This window comes from Amphimedon queenslandica, unplaced genomic scaffold (assembly GCF_000090795.2).
Source record: "Amphimedon queenslandica unplaced genomic scaffold, v1.1 AMPQUscaffold_13274, whole genome shotgun sequence".
NCBI lineage: Eukaryota > Metazoa > Porifera > Demospongiae > Haplosclerida > Niphatidae > Amphimedon > Amphimedon queenslandica.
In genome coordinates, this window is record NW_003546490.1 from 113,439 (window position 1) to 129,803 (window position 16,365).

The 16,365-nt window shown below is 34.3% G+C and overlaps 1 protein-coding gene across 1 annotated transcript; it reads right to left on the minus strand.

The window, feature by feature from the left end:
• Positions 1 to 4,370: 4,370 nt before the first annotated feature.
• Positions 4,371 to 14,654, minus strand: LOC100638943 (methylcrotonoyl-CoA carboxylase subunit alpha, mitochondrial). The gene is made up of 20 exons (XM_019999364.1): positions 14,567 to 14,654; positions 14,311 to 14,515; positions 13,777 to 13,872; positions 13,255 to 13,376; positions 12,673 to 12,777; positions 11,961 to 12,003; positions 11,771 to 11,892; positions 11,341 to 11,452; positions 10,822 to 10,903; positions 10,020 to 10,245; positions 9,195 to 9,283; positions 8,686 to 8,795; positions 7,614 to 7,706; positions 7,440 to 7,557; positions 7,113 to 7,190; positions 6,515 to 6,579; positions 6,288 to 6,413; positions 4,975 to 5,085; positions 4,861 to 4,932; positions 4,371 to 4,575 (listed from the first exon to the last, which is right to left on the minus strand). The coding sequence occupies exons 1-20, from the start codon at positions 14,626 to 14,628 to the stop codon at positions 4,471 to 4,473; spliced, it is 2,142 nt and encodes a 713-aa protein (XP_019854923.1). The 5' UTR covers positions 14,629 to 14,654; the 3' UTR covers positions 4,371 to 4,470.
• Positions 14,655 to 16,365: the final 1,711 nt, after the last annotated feature.

Consider the following 16,365-nt stretch of genomic DNA (forward strand, 5'->3'; position numbering starts at 1 on the left):
CTACTACAGCTACAGCAAACTCGATGATCTCACCTGGTATAGCTGACATTGATATAGACTTTAGACTACAATCAGGAAGGTTATTGGTACAAAAACACATTCCACGTGGACCGGATGATATTACAGAAAGTCCAGGCTGATTATAAAATTTACTTATGCGATTGAACTGATCAGGTAATACTTTTTCTGGTCCTTGTAAGCATTGTCTAGTTGTTCCTCCATACAAAACTGAACCAGCAACACTAGCAGTATTGTCCTCAAAATGAAAATACGTATTTACTTGATCAACATAATTATCTGGTAGTTGGAAAAAGCATCGATTGGAAACTTGCCCTGAATTAGAATTCAAATCAACAGTTAAAACAATCTGCTCTACATTAATAGCTCCTCCACTATTATTAGCATGATTCCCAACAAATTTTAATAATGAACCTAGGGATAGAAATAGGACAGATGAGGAAATCATGTAAATACCACCTCCATTATAAGCAGTGTTATTAATGAAGTAGACATCTCCATTGAATGTGACATAAGTATTTATCAAACCAAGACCACTTCCTTTATTGCTACTAAAAGTACAGTTATTGATGGACACACTATTAACATTAGAAATTTTAACAGTCATGGCAAATGCAGGTGAGATTGTAGCATTTTTAGCATATAAGTTATAGATGGTGTTATTATCAAAAGTAACTTTGTGTAGGATTACATCAATTCCACTCTGGGTATTTACAAATTGATCTGTAGTTATTTCCAAAGCACTGCCCAGTATCCCAGCATTGTGACTGAAATTTGAGGACTTCAGACAAAATGAACAAGAGCCAGAACCATGCCAGACTACTTTCATGCCATAAAATTTATTATAAGTAATGGAACAGTTTGTCATCAGAATATTTGGTTTCCTTTTACTCAACACTTGTTCCTTTTTATGTAATATAAATCCTACTAGACTGCCAGTAGACACAAGACCATTGACGTTCAAATCAAAATAATCACTGTAGGGGAAAATTCCAAAGTTTATAACTGAATTATTGGCAGCATAAACCATCTCCAGTTGAATACCAATAAAGTATTCACTCTGACGATTAACTATAGAAAGACCATTGAATCTATTATTAGTAATGTTTGATTTGCTCATGACAAAGCTCCAATTTGAAGTGTAAAGAGGGCTTAGTGGATTAATGTATAAAGCAGTAATAGTCATTGTCCTGTTGTCTGGAGTATCGTGATTATTAGAATAAAAAGAAGAATTATAAATTTGACAGTGAACGACAAGATTGAGTGTTAACCCTCCCAAAGGACTTTCCTGTATCGAAACATATGTCATAGTGACATTATATGAATCTGATATAGTAATTGCACTAGACAGATCAATTGTAGCATATTTATCCCCACAATTTTTCAAGGTTACTTTCGAAAGTTGTATGTGATTGCAACGTACAAACAAAGTAACATTTTCAGTACATTGTATGATTGCTGGTGACTCCATTGCGGTTTGGTGTGGTCCTTGTCCCATCTCCCTCAGCCCTTCAAAAGTTATATCAATAGACGGTTGAATGATGATAATAGAGCTGTTTAATGAGTGTATGCCAGGTATGAAATGAAATACTGAATTGTTGGACAAGTTCTCAAAGGCTCCAGAGGACACATAATCTTCGAGAGTGGAGCAATTATTATTACCACTCGGACATTTTGAGGGTTCTCCATTAGGATAAACGTAGAAGACTTTTTGATCAACATCGGCATAGAAGAAGTGGCACTGAATAATAACGATGAACGGCAGAAGCAGCCCTATCTCGAGGCACCTCATTTTCACCTAGTGAATAGATCTGATTACTCACACCAGGAAGACGTGGGCGTTGATATCATTATTAGATCTATGAATCCAATCATTATTATATCTACTCATTGATAGTCCATTCATAGTCACATGAATGATGAGGTGATTTCATATTTTGGGTGTAGACTAATTTTTTATAGAAGATACAATAAAACAAAAATGAGTCTTACAGCTCTTTTAATTGCTACTATCCTTTCATTTGGAGGAGCTGGTGGAGTGACAGCATTAAATGCTGTCACTCCACCAGATACATCACTGGATACCATTCCTGTAGCATACTTTGGAGGAGTTAATTGCAAGGAGAGGTCACAGGAGAATATCGAAATGCTGGCAAAGATGCGTATCATAGTCATCGAAAAATGGGAGGGACCTTGTTGGTACGAATGCTATGCTAACCTAACAATGAATCCTCCTGTTCCATGTCAACCATCATGTGGTGCTGAGAACTATCAAATGAAAACAATCAAACGTGCTAAAGCAGTCAATCCCAAACTAGCTGCAGTATTTTACCTAAATACACTGTATGACTTTCCATTTCTTGAGCTTCACGGAAAATTTTTGGAAGCTAATGCTGATATAATAGATGTGAATGGAAAGCTTGTTGCCTTCAAAAATGATAACGGTATGCCAGGTGTCAATGTGTTTGATTTGGGTCAGAAGGTTGGACGAGATCTATGGATTGGATTCATCAATAAACTGGCTGAATCGGGAGTTGTCGATGGACTGTTTGATGATAAATCTAGTATATTTGCTTTGTGGAATGAAACTGGTTCATTTTGGCAGATTTGTGAATGGGGTACAGGAAGAGATACATGGGACAGATCATGTGGAATAATTTCAAACAAGACAGCACTAGACTATAACAATGGTAAACCAATGGTTTTAGATGAGCTTCACAAAACATTTGGACCCAATGGAGTAGTCTTTTTTAACACGACAAAAATGATGCACATGGACATTACAAAATCTCCCTTAAATTTTGCAAAAGAAATTGAGACAGCACTCAGCAGTTATAAATATGCCTATGTCCAAACAAATGATCTCATTGATGGGGACTGTACCAGCACCAAATCATCATGTTCAGAAGATGAAATTGCCATGTTTCTGTTAGGAGTTGAAGAGGGAGCCTTCCTTGGTTGCAATGGATGGGATGAAAACTTTAGCAAGTCACTTGGCTCTCCAGTTGGTCCAGCAGTAAAAAAGAATGACACTGTAGAGAGACATTTTAAATCAGGGACATATGTAACATGGGATCTTTCCAACAACAAAGGAAAAGTTGTCTGGAGTAACTAGACTCTGATAATAAACATGCTGAATGCCACATAATCCTTGCTACTCTAGCTATGTTAGTGCCAACAGACGACTACCAGTATATGGTTTTACATTATTGTCTGTCTAGCTGTATAATAAAAATGCTATAAAAATTTTAATTATATATAGATCTACACAAAAATAAGGAATATAGAGATTCCTAAAGACTCTGCAGTGAATGCATCATTGATAATAAATTAATAATTGCTGAAAAGAGTGTATATATACAATTGAATAGTGTACATTGCTATTGCCTGTGCTATTGGAACAACTTAATGCTGAGTATTATCACTCCATGACTGAGATACATCACCATACTTTTATAGCATACATGTACTTTGGAGGAGTACCGGTATATTGCAAAAGTCACAGGAGAATATTGGTATGATAGCAAAGATATATACCGTATCATAGCCATTGAAAAATGGGAGGGACTTTGTTGATATGAATGCTATGCTGCATGACTTTCCACTTTTAGAGCTTCTTAGAAGCTATAATGCAGATGTGAATGGGAAGTTTGCTTGTTAAAATCAAAAATGATTTTGGTATTCCAGGTGTTAATGTGTTTTGATTTGGTAAACAGGTTGGACATGATCTATTGATTGAATTCATAGAAAAATTGGCTCAATTTGGAACTGTTGACTGACTTTTTGATGATAAATCTAATGTATGGAATATCACAAGTTCATTTGGCAGATTTGTGAACCTAATAATAGAGGAGGTACATATGTAGTACTGTACATGCATGGAGTGAATCTCAAGCAAAACACATTTTAGCTGAACTTTAAAATAAACTTTTGGTCCCAATTAAGTTGTCTTTCAACACACAAAAATAGTGCACAATGAATTCAAACATTCTCCTCTAAGTTTCATAACAGAACTCAAAGCAGCATCGAGTAGATATATAATGTACATTGCACACATAGTTAAGAGATGAAAGTATTAAGAATAGGAGCATTGAAAGTTTGAAACTATACACAATAACAAGAGTATACTCTTGATAATATTATTTCACAATAACACCATAAACATAGGATTGAGGCACATGTAAATTTTGCTAGCTACATGACACTGTTTGAACCAGGAGAAATTTACATTATCATCTAAAATACATGTAGCTAATGAAAGCTAATTAGATGCATGTAATTAAATGCATGTAGCTAATTAGACTAATGAAACCTAGGGGCTCTACAATAACGTACTCTTGTACAGAATATTGTTTTCAGTTGGGAGAGGGAGACTAAAAACATGCATGAGCACCAATGTAAACAAAACTGGTAAATCAATAAAATTAATAATAAATAAATGTAACAATAGTTTTAGTCATTTATTATTTCTACAACTTTAGAGTTAGCAGCTACTACGTCTTCCACATTATACAACACTTCGGTCACTACTCCATCAATTGGCGAGAGAATGTTAGTCTAAAAAAATTAAAGTATTGTATCCTGGTTTATTTTGGAGGTGACACATACCGTACATGTATTCTGTGTTTTTGCTTTTAGTGAAAATTAAAATTAAAAATTCTGCACATTTATTGCCAATTGGTCTACATGACTACATGTACATAATTTTGCAAGCCACTGTAATTTTTTGTGAAAATATTAATTTTAATGTAGGGTTTAACAATACAATGCACTTGATGGTGAAAATAATCTGATACATGTACTGTACATGGCTACATGTACATATGGTAATGACAGCCTCACCTCCATCTTCATTCCCTCCACAGTTAACAGCAACTGTCCCTTTTTGACATTATCACCAACATTAACCAGGACCTGTTCCCATAGTAACAATTAGTTAATAGATAGGGACTTTACCTTATTGACTCTGGTTGAATAAGGAGGAGACTTTACCCCACCCACATCTCCAGAAGAACTTTTATTGTAATACTCTGGCATTGGAAACTCTACACTAAAACTGTTACCATCCTAATGATGACATAGAAATAATAATAATAACACCATTGTATGGTATTACATATCAAAAAAATAATTGTATTGTATGCGTGTACATGTACACATACATGTATAAAGGAATTTAGGAGACTCTTGGTCTGGGTTTCCCACAAGATTTTGGCATAGTGCTCATACACAATGTATCATGCAGCTTTGTGTCAGTGGATAGACAAGTTGCTTAAATATTGGGCTATAAATCCTGTAATGGGTATTTTGACAAAATAAAAAAAAGAGAATTCAGATTTCCATAAATATAATTTTCTCTGATACATGCACACTCCATTATCAACTTTGAGCTGGTTCTAATCAAATTTTAAAAGTTAATCAAATATCAAGTTAGTAACCAAAAGCTATGATAGCCTTGGTCTTTGGCTAAATTTAATTGGCTCTAGGAAAAATTTGGCAGTTTTCATAATAATTATTACTTTTATGACACATGTATGCATACATATCGATGTGTTGTCTATACACTTTAAACTACATGTACATGTACATTGTATATCCAATCAAATTCTGCTTTTTCATAAATCTTTAACGTTGCTCAAAAATTGGGCTAATAACCAAAGACTATAGCCTTTGGTCGTTGGCCCAATTTCATCAAAAACGGCTAGAAGAGAATTCTGCATTTTTATAATTTTAAAAATGCATATACATGTCCTTATGTTGTGTATCAAATTTAAGCTGATTCCAATCAAATTTAGATTTTTTATGAATTTTTAAAGTTGCTCAAAAATCACGCGAACAATCAAAGGCTATAGCCTTTGGTTGTTGGTCAAATTTCATCAAAAATGGCTGAGAGAAATCTCAATCTTTATACTTTTTTCTAATATATACACATGTCCTTATGTTATGTATCAACTTTGAGCTGATTCTGAAAAAAATGGATTTTTTATGAATTTTAAAAATTAAAAGCTGGCCCAAATGTACCGTACATGTCAGCTCATAAAGCATACTGTTTAGCTCATATAGCAAGATAGCACGCTTTGTGGGAAGCCCTGCTTTTAGTCTTCCATACTGCATACATGTAAATGTACATGCACATGTACATGTACATGTAGGTGTCCATAAGTCTCCCATTTTTGGTTAGAATGGACTCCCAAAATTTACATCTTGTACGTTTACGTGTATTTTTAGATTTAACAGTGACAATAATTAACACATGTACATGTACTTACATTAGTGAAGCAGTGTATTGTGTTTTCAGTAGTAACCACATCAGCAGATGCTTTCTCATTATCAATAAAACCATTGAACACAAGTCCTCCAGCTTTCTGACGCACCTGACCACTGCATGGTATCCACTGGAGGAAGAAAGATACAAATAATAATACAATGTGATTAAAGATAAAAATTAATTAACTGAAGAAAAAGCATAATAAAGAATGGGATGTCTATTACTTACTTGACTATTGTCCATTGAAATATTAAAATCATCACTCCCTATGTACTCCACAGAGCCAGTGAAAACTAATGAAAAAATTAATAAAATAGGAGTGCATTATACACTGTATAATTGGGCAAAGCCCACTCTGGTAAAAGAATGTCTGTATGTACGTGTGTATGGGCATGACTGGGAGGCATGGTCAGGAGGATGAGCCCTTTAATGTTTTACATTCTTTCTAAAAATATCAATGTAGTTTTACATGTACATACACTCATACTAATTAATTGACCTGCCTCCTAGGCCACTGAAAACATAAGTCTATACATGTACAAGTACATGTAATTACACATGAACAATGGCCTCTCCCTCTTCACAGTTTATGATATGATGCCCTAAAATACATGTAGCTGAATTTTGTATTTTCATTATACATGTACATGTAAGCAATCAAGACTAATGCTCATGCAACATGTACATGTACACTGTACATATACATGTATACTAAAATTAATGTACATGTACATGTACTTTAAAATAGTCAATCAACTTATGGTACCCACTAAAAAGTACATACAAGTACATGTACATGTATGCTCTCTTCAATTCTCTCTCTCACTTTCATCTTTTCCTTTAAGTGAAACTTTTCTATGATGCATTGTGTTAACTCTACCACCATCAGTACTGTTGAATGGATCTAATATGATAGAAGAGAGAGAGAGAGAGAGAAAGGAAGAAGAGATTGATAAAATTACATGCACATTTGTACTTGCAACTCAATTACTGTAGCTACTGTATTGCTCTTACATTTGTCGGAATCAGCTCAAACTTTCTACACAGCATAAGAACATCAATATGTATCAAAAAATGTCACAAAAATTGTGGGTGATTTATCAATGTACATGTACATGCAAGTATACGCAATACAAGTACATGCACAATGTACCTAAAGATAAATTTCTTGTATTGTTATATCTCTCCAGTGCTAGCATGATAAGAATACCCAACTTCTGCTGACGAGGGGATAATCCCTTGTTGCTAGGAAACAGACTCTCCCTATGTTGCTATGACAACAAATACAAGTACATATAAATGTAACTAAAATATCGTACACAAGTACCTCAATAAATCCAGTATGCACATCAGCATCAATGAATGACTGGTGGCTAGCTAGTGACGTCAAGAAGCTCAAATTACTATGCACACCCACAATCTAATTGAATATAATATACATTGTATACATTGATAAAATAATTATACATGTACATGTACATGTTAATAATGATAGTTACATGTACACATAGAATGCATGAATAGAGAGCACACTACATACAATGTACATGTACATGTATTTTATAATGAAAAACCATATTAGAAATCAAGAGTTATATTCTTGAAAATTTTGAAATCAAGATTACCATATAAGTGGTTTTTTTAGGGTTGCAACTTTCGTAAATTTCACAAATTCCTTCCTGATTTGCAAAAATCAAATCCGTGAAAATCAATTCGATACACTACCGCATAGCACACATGGTAGAATTTTAGTAGATTTTTACGAAATAAAATTCCCTCAAAAAAACCACTAATACGGTATACATGTATGCGCCAAAATCAATGACTACATGTACATGCATATCATGAGCAGTATTTCACAAGTGGTACATGCATTTTGCTGTACTTAATTTTTTGACTTGTAAGATGACACAAAAGCTGCTTTCCTTGCTGGAGTAAAAAATTTGGGTAAACAAATGTACATTGTATTAATAAAATACTACGGCTATACAGGCACTGTACATGTACATACATGTACAAGTATAGTAACAATAACATGTACAAATACATTAATTCAGAGTCAGACATACATACATGTACATGTACATGTATACTGTATACACATTATTACTGTAGGGCACCTTTTTTTCAATGGCTATAGGTTTCGCGGATTTTTACTTAGAGGATTTAATTTTGCGAAATTATGCCCATCTGCCATCTTGTACCATATTAATTTTATTTTCACAGAAGCAAATTTTGCAAATTTAAAGAAAAAATCGTGAAATCCGCAAAATTTACAGCCCTTGAAAAAAGATGCCATATGGTATTAACAATTGAAATTACTTTTAAATTATTAAAAAATTAATTTTGTAAATAAAACATGTACAATGTACATGTACGTAGTAAATACTTATGATTACCTGGTAGTTATGAAGTGACTGTACTAATTTATTAAGAGCTAATGTTCTTGTTGGACCCCATACAACTAGTTTAGCAATCATTGGATCATAATAGGCCGTGACTTCATCACCTTAAAGAGAGAGAAAGAGAGAGGAATTGGTAGAAGAAGGCAAAAAGAAGGAGAGAGAGAAAGAGAGTGAGTGAATGAAATACATGTATATGTATAAGTATTAAGGAAAGGGAATAAAGAGATTAAAAAGATAAAGAAGACACTGGTACAATTGCAAGTACATGTACTTGCACAGTGTACATGTATGTACCAGACGTGGAGGAGTGCATGTGTATGAATATTAGACATGTAAATGTATACATAATGTACAGGAAGATAAGAAGTACATATGCATGTACATGTGTGCTGTATTATTTTAAATCATATGCATGTACATGTGTGCTGTATTATTTTAAATCAAATTACATACATGTACATGTACAGTACATGTACGTGGGTCGTGTGCATGTAAGAGGATACCTTGTCTCACTCCAGTATCAATTCTTACTGTCTCAGAGGATGAAGGTGTGGCCAAATGACGCAATAGCCCAGGGCTGGGACTGAAAGACCTACAATGTACAAGAACATCAACATGTACATGGCATGGAGGAAGGATATTCACATGTAACATATAGATTAATATCAGAAAAAACATGTACAGTAGATGTATAAGTACGGAATGATCAAAACATGAGTAATAAGAATAATACTTTCAATATGTTACCTTATATTTCATAAATCAAAAAAATAATAAAAACAAATACATGACGTTAATACTACACTCAATTATTCATGTGCAGCATACATGTATACATGTACACACATTACAGTACATGTATACGGAAGATTTTTTCTACAAAACATACATGTAAGTCGAAATAAACAAAAACATACATGAGATAAAACAAACCACTAGAAATAATAGTTAATGTACATACATGTGTGTATGGTACTTGTACATGTACAATAACACAATCACAAAAGTAACATTCACTTGCTATCACATGTCATCAGACCTACATGTACATGTACATGTACATGTACATGTACATTGTGTACATGTACTCACTATCACTACCGTATAGAGGGAAATTTTGAAGGGAAATAAATTTTGCAAATTTGGCATTTTGATAGCCATTCGCCAAAATAAAAATCTGCAATTATGAGCCATTATACGCATGCTCAATGGCACATGGCCACAAATTTGCCAAATTAAAATTCGCCAATTACCAAAATTTAGCAATTCGCCAAATTTTAGACCCTCCAAAATTTCCACTATATAAGGTAATTTACTAATACACTCACTCTGATGGATTCTCTGCATATATCCTTGCCTCAAAAGCATGTCCAGTGCAAGTGATATCAGACTGGGAGAGAGGAAGAGGATGACCAGCAGCTACTCTCAACTGTAGCTCCACGAGGTCAGTTCCAGTTATTAGTTCAGTTATTGGGTGCTCCACTTGGAGTCGAGTGTTCATCTCCATAAAGTAAAAGGTCTCATCTTGAGTGTCCACTATGAACTCAACAGTACCTGGAGTGGGTCAGTGTGTATGTTATAAATTACAAAATAAATGTACAGTACTAATGTATGTATTATACATGTACATATAAACACGCGTACATAGGCATTCATGTACGTACACAACAATTAATTAACTACATGTAATTAATTAACAGCACGTTAGTTCAAAATTAATGCGATACATGTACATGTACATGTATATGTACACTGAACATGTGACAGGGCATTAAAAAGTTGAGTATACATGTACCGGAACATGTAAAATGCACATCACAAAAATTTCCCAATCTACGATATTATGACTTGCACAAAGTTGAAACATACATGTCGATGTACAAGTAAATTTGTCAGCGAGAGCACATGACATGCATAGTTTTGCATACACAGCAGCAAATCCTTCATTATGATGCTCAAAATAATTTTCTTCTGCGGATCCCTATTACTATACAGTATGTACAGTGTTCAATGTACATGTACATGTACATGTACATGTCATGTTATTAAGGCAATAAATTTTAGCAAGTACACAATTTACAAGTACATGTACATGTATGTGTACATGTACATGACATCAATTAATTTTACCTGCTCCAACATAATCAACTGCTTTAGCTGCTCTCACAGCTGCTGACCATATGGACTCACGAGTTGACTGACTTATATTGGGCTAAAGGATAAAAGACAAAAAAATAATTAATTCATGCAGTTTTAATTTTATGTTATCTTTTCCACTCTCTGACTCCCTCCCTTCCTCCCTTTCTCAAAAAAATATGAAGAGGAAATCTTTTACACACACATGCATGCACATGTACACATCCAAACTTTCTGCATGTACATGTACAAGTACATATAAATATACATTGTACCAGTACCACATACTGTAAGTCATATACATGTACATGTAATTTTTGTATTTTACTACCTTCATTATTTCACCTTTTTGTATCTGCAATTTTAATTTTAATTTACACAGATGTACATGTACATGTACATACATTGTATACCAATACAATGAACATCACATATTCACTGTAGCTCAATTAGTACATAATACATGTACATATTAAATCACTCTTTCTTTCCTCCCCTCTCCCTCTCTCTTACTCCTGGTGCTTCTTCTATTATCTTTTGGTGTCTCCTCTGTACACTGCAGTCCCTCTCAAACAGATGCAGTATGTTACCATGCTTATCTCCAATAACCTGTACCTCCACATGCCTATAATATAACAGAAGTCACTTAATAGTGGGACATGGCATTATTAAACAAAAGGGAGTTATTAGGACCCCATATTTAATCTAAAATGTACATGTACACATGTACATGTAGGTGTCCTGAAATGCCCCATTTTTAGCTTTTGCTCTTTCATATTTAAGGGAAAAGACCACTGTTACATGTAGGCCAATAGTTAGTTTATAGGAGACTTTTGTTCTCCCATTATTAATCTACAATGTATAGTGTATCCCACTTTAAGTTAGATTGGTCTCCCAAAAAATACATTTAGACTAGGTCTAACAATGGGCATGGCTACATTACCGTGGTTTTGAGAGATATTTCTCAAGTAGAACTTTATCATCATTGAATGACTTGAGAGCCTCACTGCGACAAGCCTCCAGCATCATGTTGAACTCTTCCCTCTCATTGACAATGCGCATACCCTAAAATACAATGTATATACATGTACATGTACATATACATTACATATATAATATTATATTATGTGTACTTTTCCTCCTCCTCCCAAATCAGCTTTGATGAGTACTGGGTAGCTGTGGATAGAGAAGAAGGTAGGGAGAGAGAGAGATAGTAAAGCACATACATGTATGTGTACATATATACAGTAATGTACATGTAATTAACTCACATACACATGTACATGTACATGTATTATACATGTATACATGCATGTACTGCACATGCCGTATATGCACTGCTTTCAAGGGTTAAAATTATTGCACGTGGTACATGTACATGTAAAATTCACAAATTAAAGTCTACAAATCAGAAATTTAGCCAGTTTTACAGATACATGTACATGTATACACATGTAATTCCCTCATAAACAAACTACATGTACTTACTATCTGGCACCTTTTCACAGTGGTACTATTATACGTATGTATATGAGCTAGTGTACATGTACATGTACAGTGTATGCATACCAAAAGCCTTCTCTACATGTGTGAGGCTAAATAATTCTAAACATACACATGTACATGTATAAATGCTACATGTACAGTACCTAAGAACCACTACAAACATACATGTAGAAAGTACCTGCATGTACATCTACATGTGCAGCACATGTACAATTTGTACAGGCATGTAGCAGAAGCACAAATACATGTACATGTACATATAAGTACAGGGCATGTGTTAGTAATTATGAGTAACTACATACAATACATACAAATATATAATGTGCTGTATGTACATACCCAATCTTATCAGCTTCTAATTGAAGATTTTCATTAGATTGGTCCTTTCCAAAGTATCCAGGGACAACAGGGACAGATGAAGTGCTCATTATCTCCTTAGAAACACTAAAAACAAATCAATATAATGTACATGTAAATTTATTAGTGTATACTTGTACATGTACTGTAGCAAGTTTCTTTTGCTAGGTGAAACTTTTGTTTCATCTAACTTTATGGGTTTTACTTCTGCTCTCAGAAAGGATCATACCCATCTACATACATGTACATGTACTTAATGTACATGTACTTCATGTGTTTTTGTAATTTTGTGAGCACAATTTTTGTTTTTGAGGAGCTTGGAGAACAAAAGTTTAGTACATGTAGAACAAAAGGAACCTGCTACATGTACATGTACACATGTACATGTAGACACAAAACCAAAGTATTATTATATTCTCCATTTTACATTCTCATCATCACAACTCTGACTCAGGCCACATTTTAGTGCAATCTAAACTATAATCTGTGAGACTATGCTTAAAAGTCTCCTTTTCTGTAAAAGTACCCACAATCTCTCTCTCCCTCTCCCTCTTTCTCTCTCACCGTTTCACTCCCATCTTTTCAATGGCTGATGGAGATGGTCCAATAAATTCAATACCTTCATCTTTACAAAGAGCAGCAAAGTTCTTGTTTTCAGAGAGAAACCCATAGCCAGGATGAATAGCCTAATAAAAAAGAGAATAAAATCATAATAGCCACTAGTAACACAGAATAAAAAGAATTATACATGTACACAATACAAACATTACATGTACAGTGCAAATTGGAACTACAAAGCATTGGGCCTACTTAGTAAATTAAGCCATAGCCTTCCATTAAATAAAGACATTAGAAATCTTAATGAAGAGATTGCATTACTTGAGAGGCACCACTATAATTGGTACATAACCTTATTGCAGTGACATAATACTGTTATAAAATACATCACATTAAATTAAGATGTACGTGTACATGTATGTGGTGCATGTACATGTATTAACAATAAATGTATAGGAGCAAAGGTATCAAATTATTATTCCACATCAGCAAGTACAAGTATACATGTATAAGATTGTAAGGAGTTACCTGGGAGCCTGTTTTCTTAGCTACATCAATAATCCGATCCATTCTTAAGTAACTGTCACTAGAGGGAGCTGAGCCTATACAGTGAGCCTCTTTAGCCTAAAAATCAATCAATAAAATTATTATCATAACACTACATACATGTACATGTACATGTACGTCACTCCAAATAATTAAAAAATTAATTAACAAAGCCATATGCAATGTATCTACTAACCACGTCAAGTGTCAGCCTCATAATGAGAAAAAATGATATTACACTAAATTCACCAAATTTCTCTAGTCTAAAATAACTACGTGTACATGTAGTTATATGCCACATAAGGTTGTACATGTAAATGCAAAATATAAAACATGTACAGTACATGTAAATGTAATGTAACATATAAAAATGATTTTATGCATGCATAGTAAAGAAGTTGAAATAAGACTAAGAGGTGCATACAGAAAAAAAATTAAGAGAAAAAATGGCTATGCTTAGTACATGTACACTACATGTACATGTGCGTATACAATGATTTGTGTAACACTAATTACCATTGCAACATGCATTGAATTCTTGTCAGCTTCACTGTATACTGCAACTGTTTCAATTCCCAGTCTGTGAGCTGTTCTCATGACACGACAAGCAATCTCAGCTCTATTGGCCACCAGAATCTTATCAAAGTATCTATTCTGACCATCACTTTCTTGTTCTCTCCAAGGACTAGTGTAGTCACGTGATACCAAACCCATCCATGACCTAAAAAGAAAGATAAAGATCAAAGTACGACGACAAATGTAAATTCTATACCTGGTAGGACGGATTTTGGAGTATCTGTTGAGAACAAAGAGAAGACCTCCACTGGACGCCATAAGGGTTAAAAACTTCAAAGCAATAAGGTGTGGCTAAAACTAGGCCACGTCCACGTGGCATCATAAGGTGACAGGTGTGAATTTGTAAAATCAAGTTCGATGGCTACAGGTTGTCATCCTCAAAGCAGCTCCGTTTATAGATTCTATTCTCGAGAATGAGTCTACACACAATTTAGTCTGAGGTACAATAACATTATCATTATATTATCATGATATCAGACTTAATATTATGATACCATAGTGTATCGTGATCGATGCTCAATTCAAAGTGAGGGACATGAGTTTGCGAGAGAGATGAGAAGATAGACCTCTTCAGGTGAAGTTGATGGTGGCCTCTGAATATCATTACTGTTTTTATGGTATCCACCTATGCATGATGATTGTGGGCTGCCATTTTGGATGGCAGGATTTAATAAAGGATAGAGCTGTTGCACGGATGTAATCAACGGGGTAGGTGGAGCTTCCTGTCGGCCATCTTGAGTGGCAAGAATGTACACACAACGAATGGAGGAATGGAAAGAAACTGCGATTTTTCATCAAAGAGATATCATACTTTGCTGCAGAATATTATAGAGACTTCTTTACTCAATATCTTCATCTCCTATCTTGCATTAGCCTGGAATGTCAACTGCAGAATTTATTTAATTTTTTTTCTCCCTTCCCCCATTCATTCTTGGCCTTCTTGCCACCCAACATGGCGGACAATTTAGCTCAATTTTAGCCACACCCTCCCGTTGATTACTTCCGTGCAACAGCTCTATTGAATGGAAAAAAACTAAACTGGTCCTTTTTGTTAGCATAGAGCTTTTTCAAGCTACAAAAGCTAGTTGAAGGAAAGAATGGTTGCTACTAAGCATTTCCTAAAAGGGATCTGGAGTAATATGAAGCATTTTCTTTATTATTGCTTGTTTTCTGCATTATCCCATTCATAGTCCATAGAAAATTGCCATCCACGAAAATTATTTCAGAGCAACACAGGCTCAGTCATGCCATATATCATTCTTTGATGTAATTCATCCTCACCCAAAGAGGTCTATAGCTTTAATAATAGAGACAAATTTTGGTAAAGAAATGTCATCGTTTAATAAACAAAAATGACGTAACAGATGAGCTTTATCAGATAAGAGGCTAATGAAGAAGTCAATGACTTTGTTATACCTGTACCAAAAAATAGCATTGTATTCTTTTGCATTAACAGTACATAATACCAGTAGAGGTTTTACTGCTGTCATATCCATATTCAATTGTAAAACTTTTGGCAGTGATAGAATCCAGACTTGCAAATGAAAAGAGACTGCCAATTGAATTTTCAGATATAGATATTATGAGAGATCCATTAACTAAATTACGAGTAATTAGAGAAGCAAAATTTGAACAGTGAAAGGAATGAGCTATATCAAGTGACTTGCTTGCAGACATGGGGCGAAGCACTATGAAGTGTACTTAAACACAAACACAAGCACTTAAATGTGTTAGAAGTACCAGCACAGGCACAATCCCTAGCTTCACCATAAGTGCTTGAGTACAAGAATAAGCATTCTCCAGAGTGCTTAAGTACATTAATAAGTACTAGATATTCATTAAGTGTAACAATATAGTGAAATTACAATTATAGTTGTTCATTGTACATGTACATGCACTTAGTCATTTAATTTACTATTGCATCTAATATACATTAACTCTGTGAACTGTTCATAATAAATGAAAACAGTAGGAGCTTTGGAGTGATTGGTGATG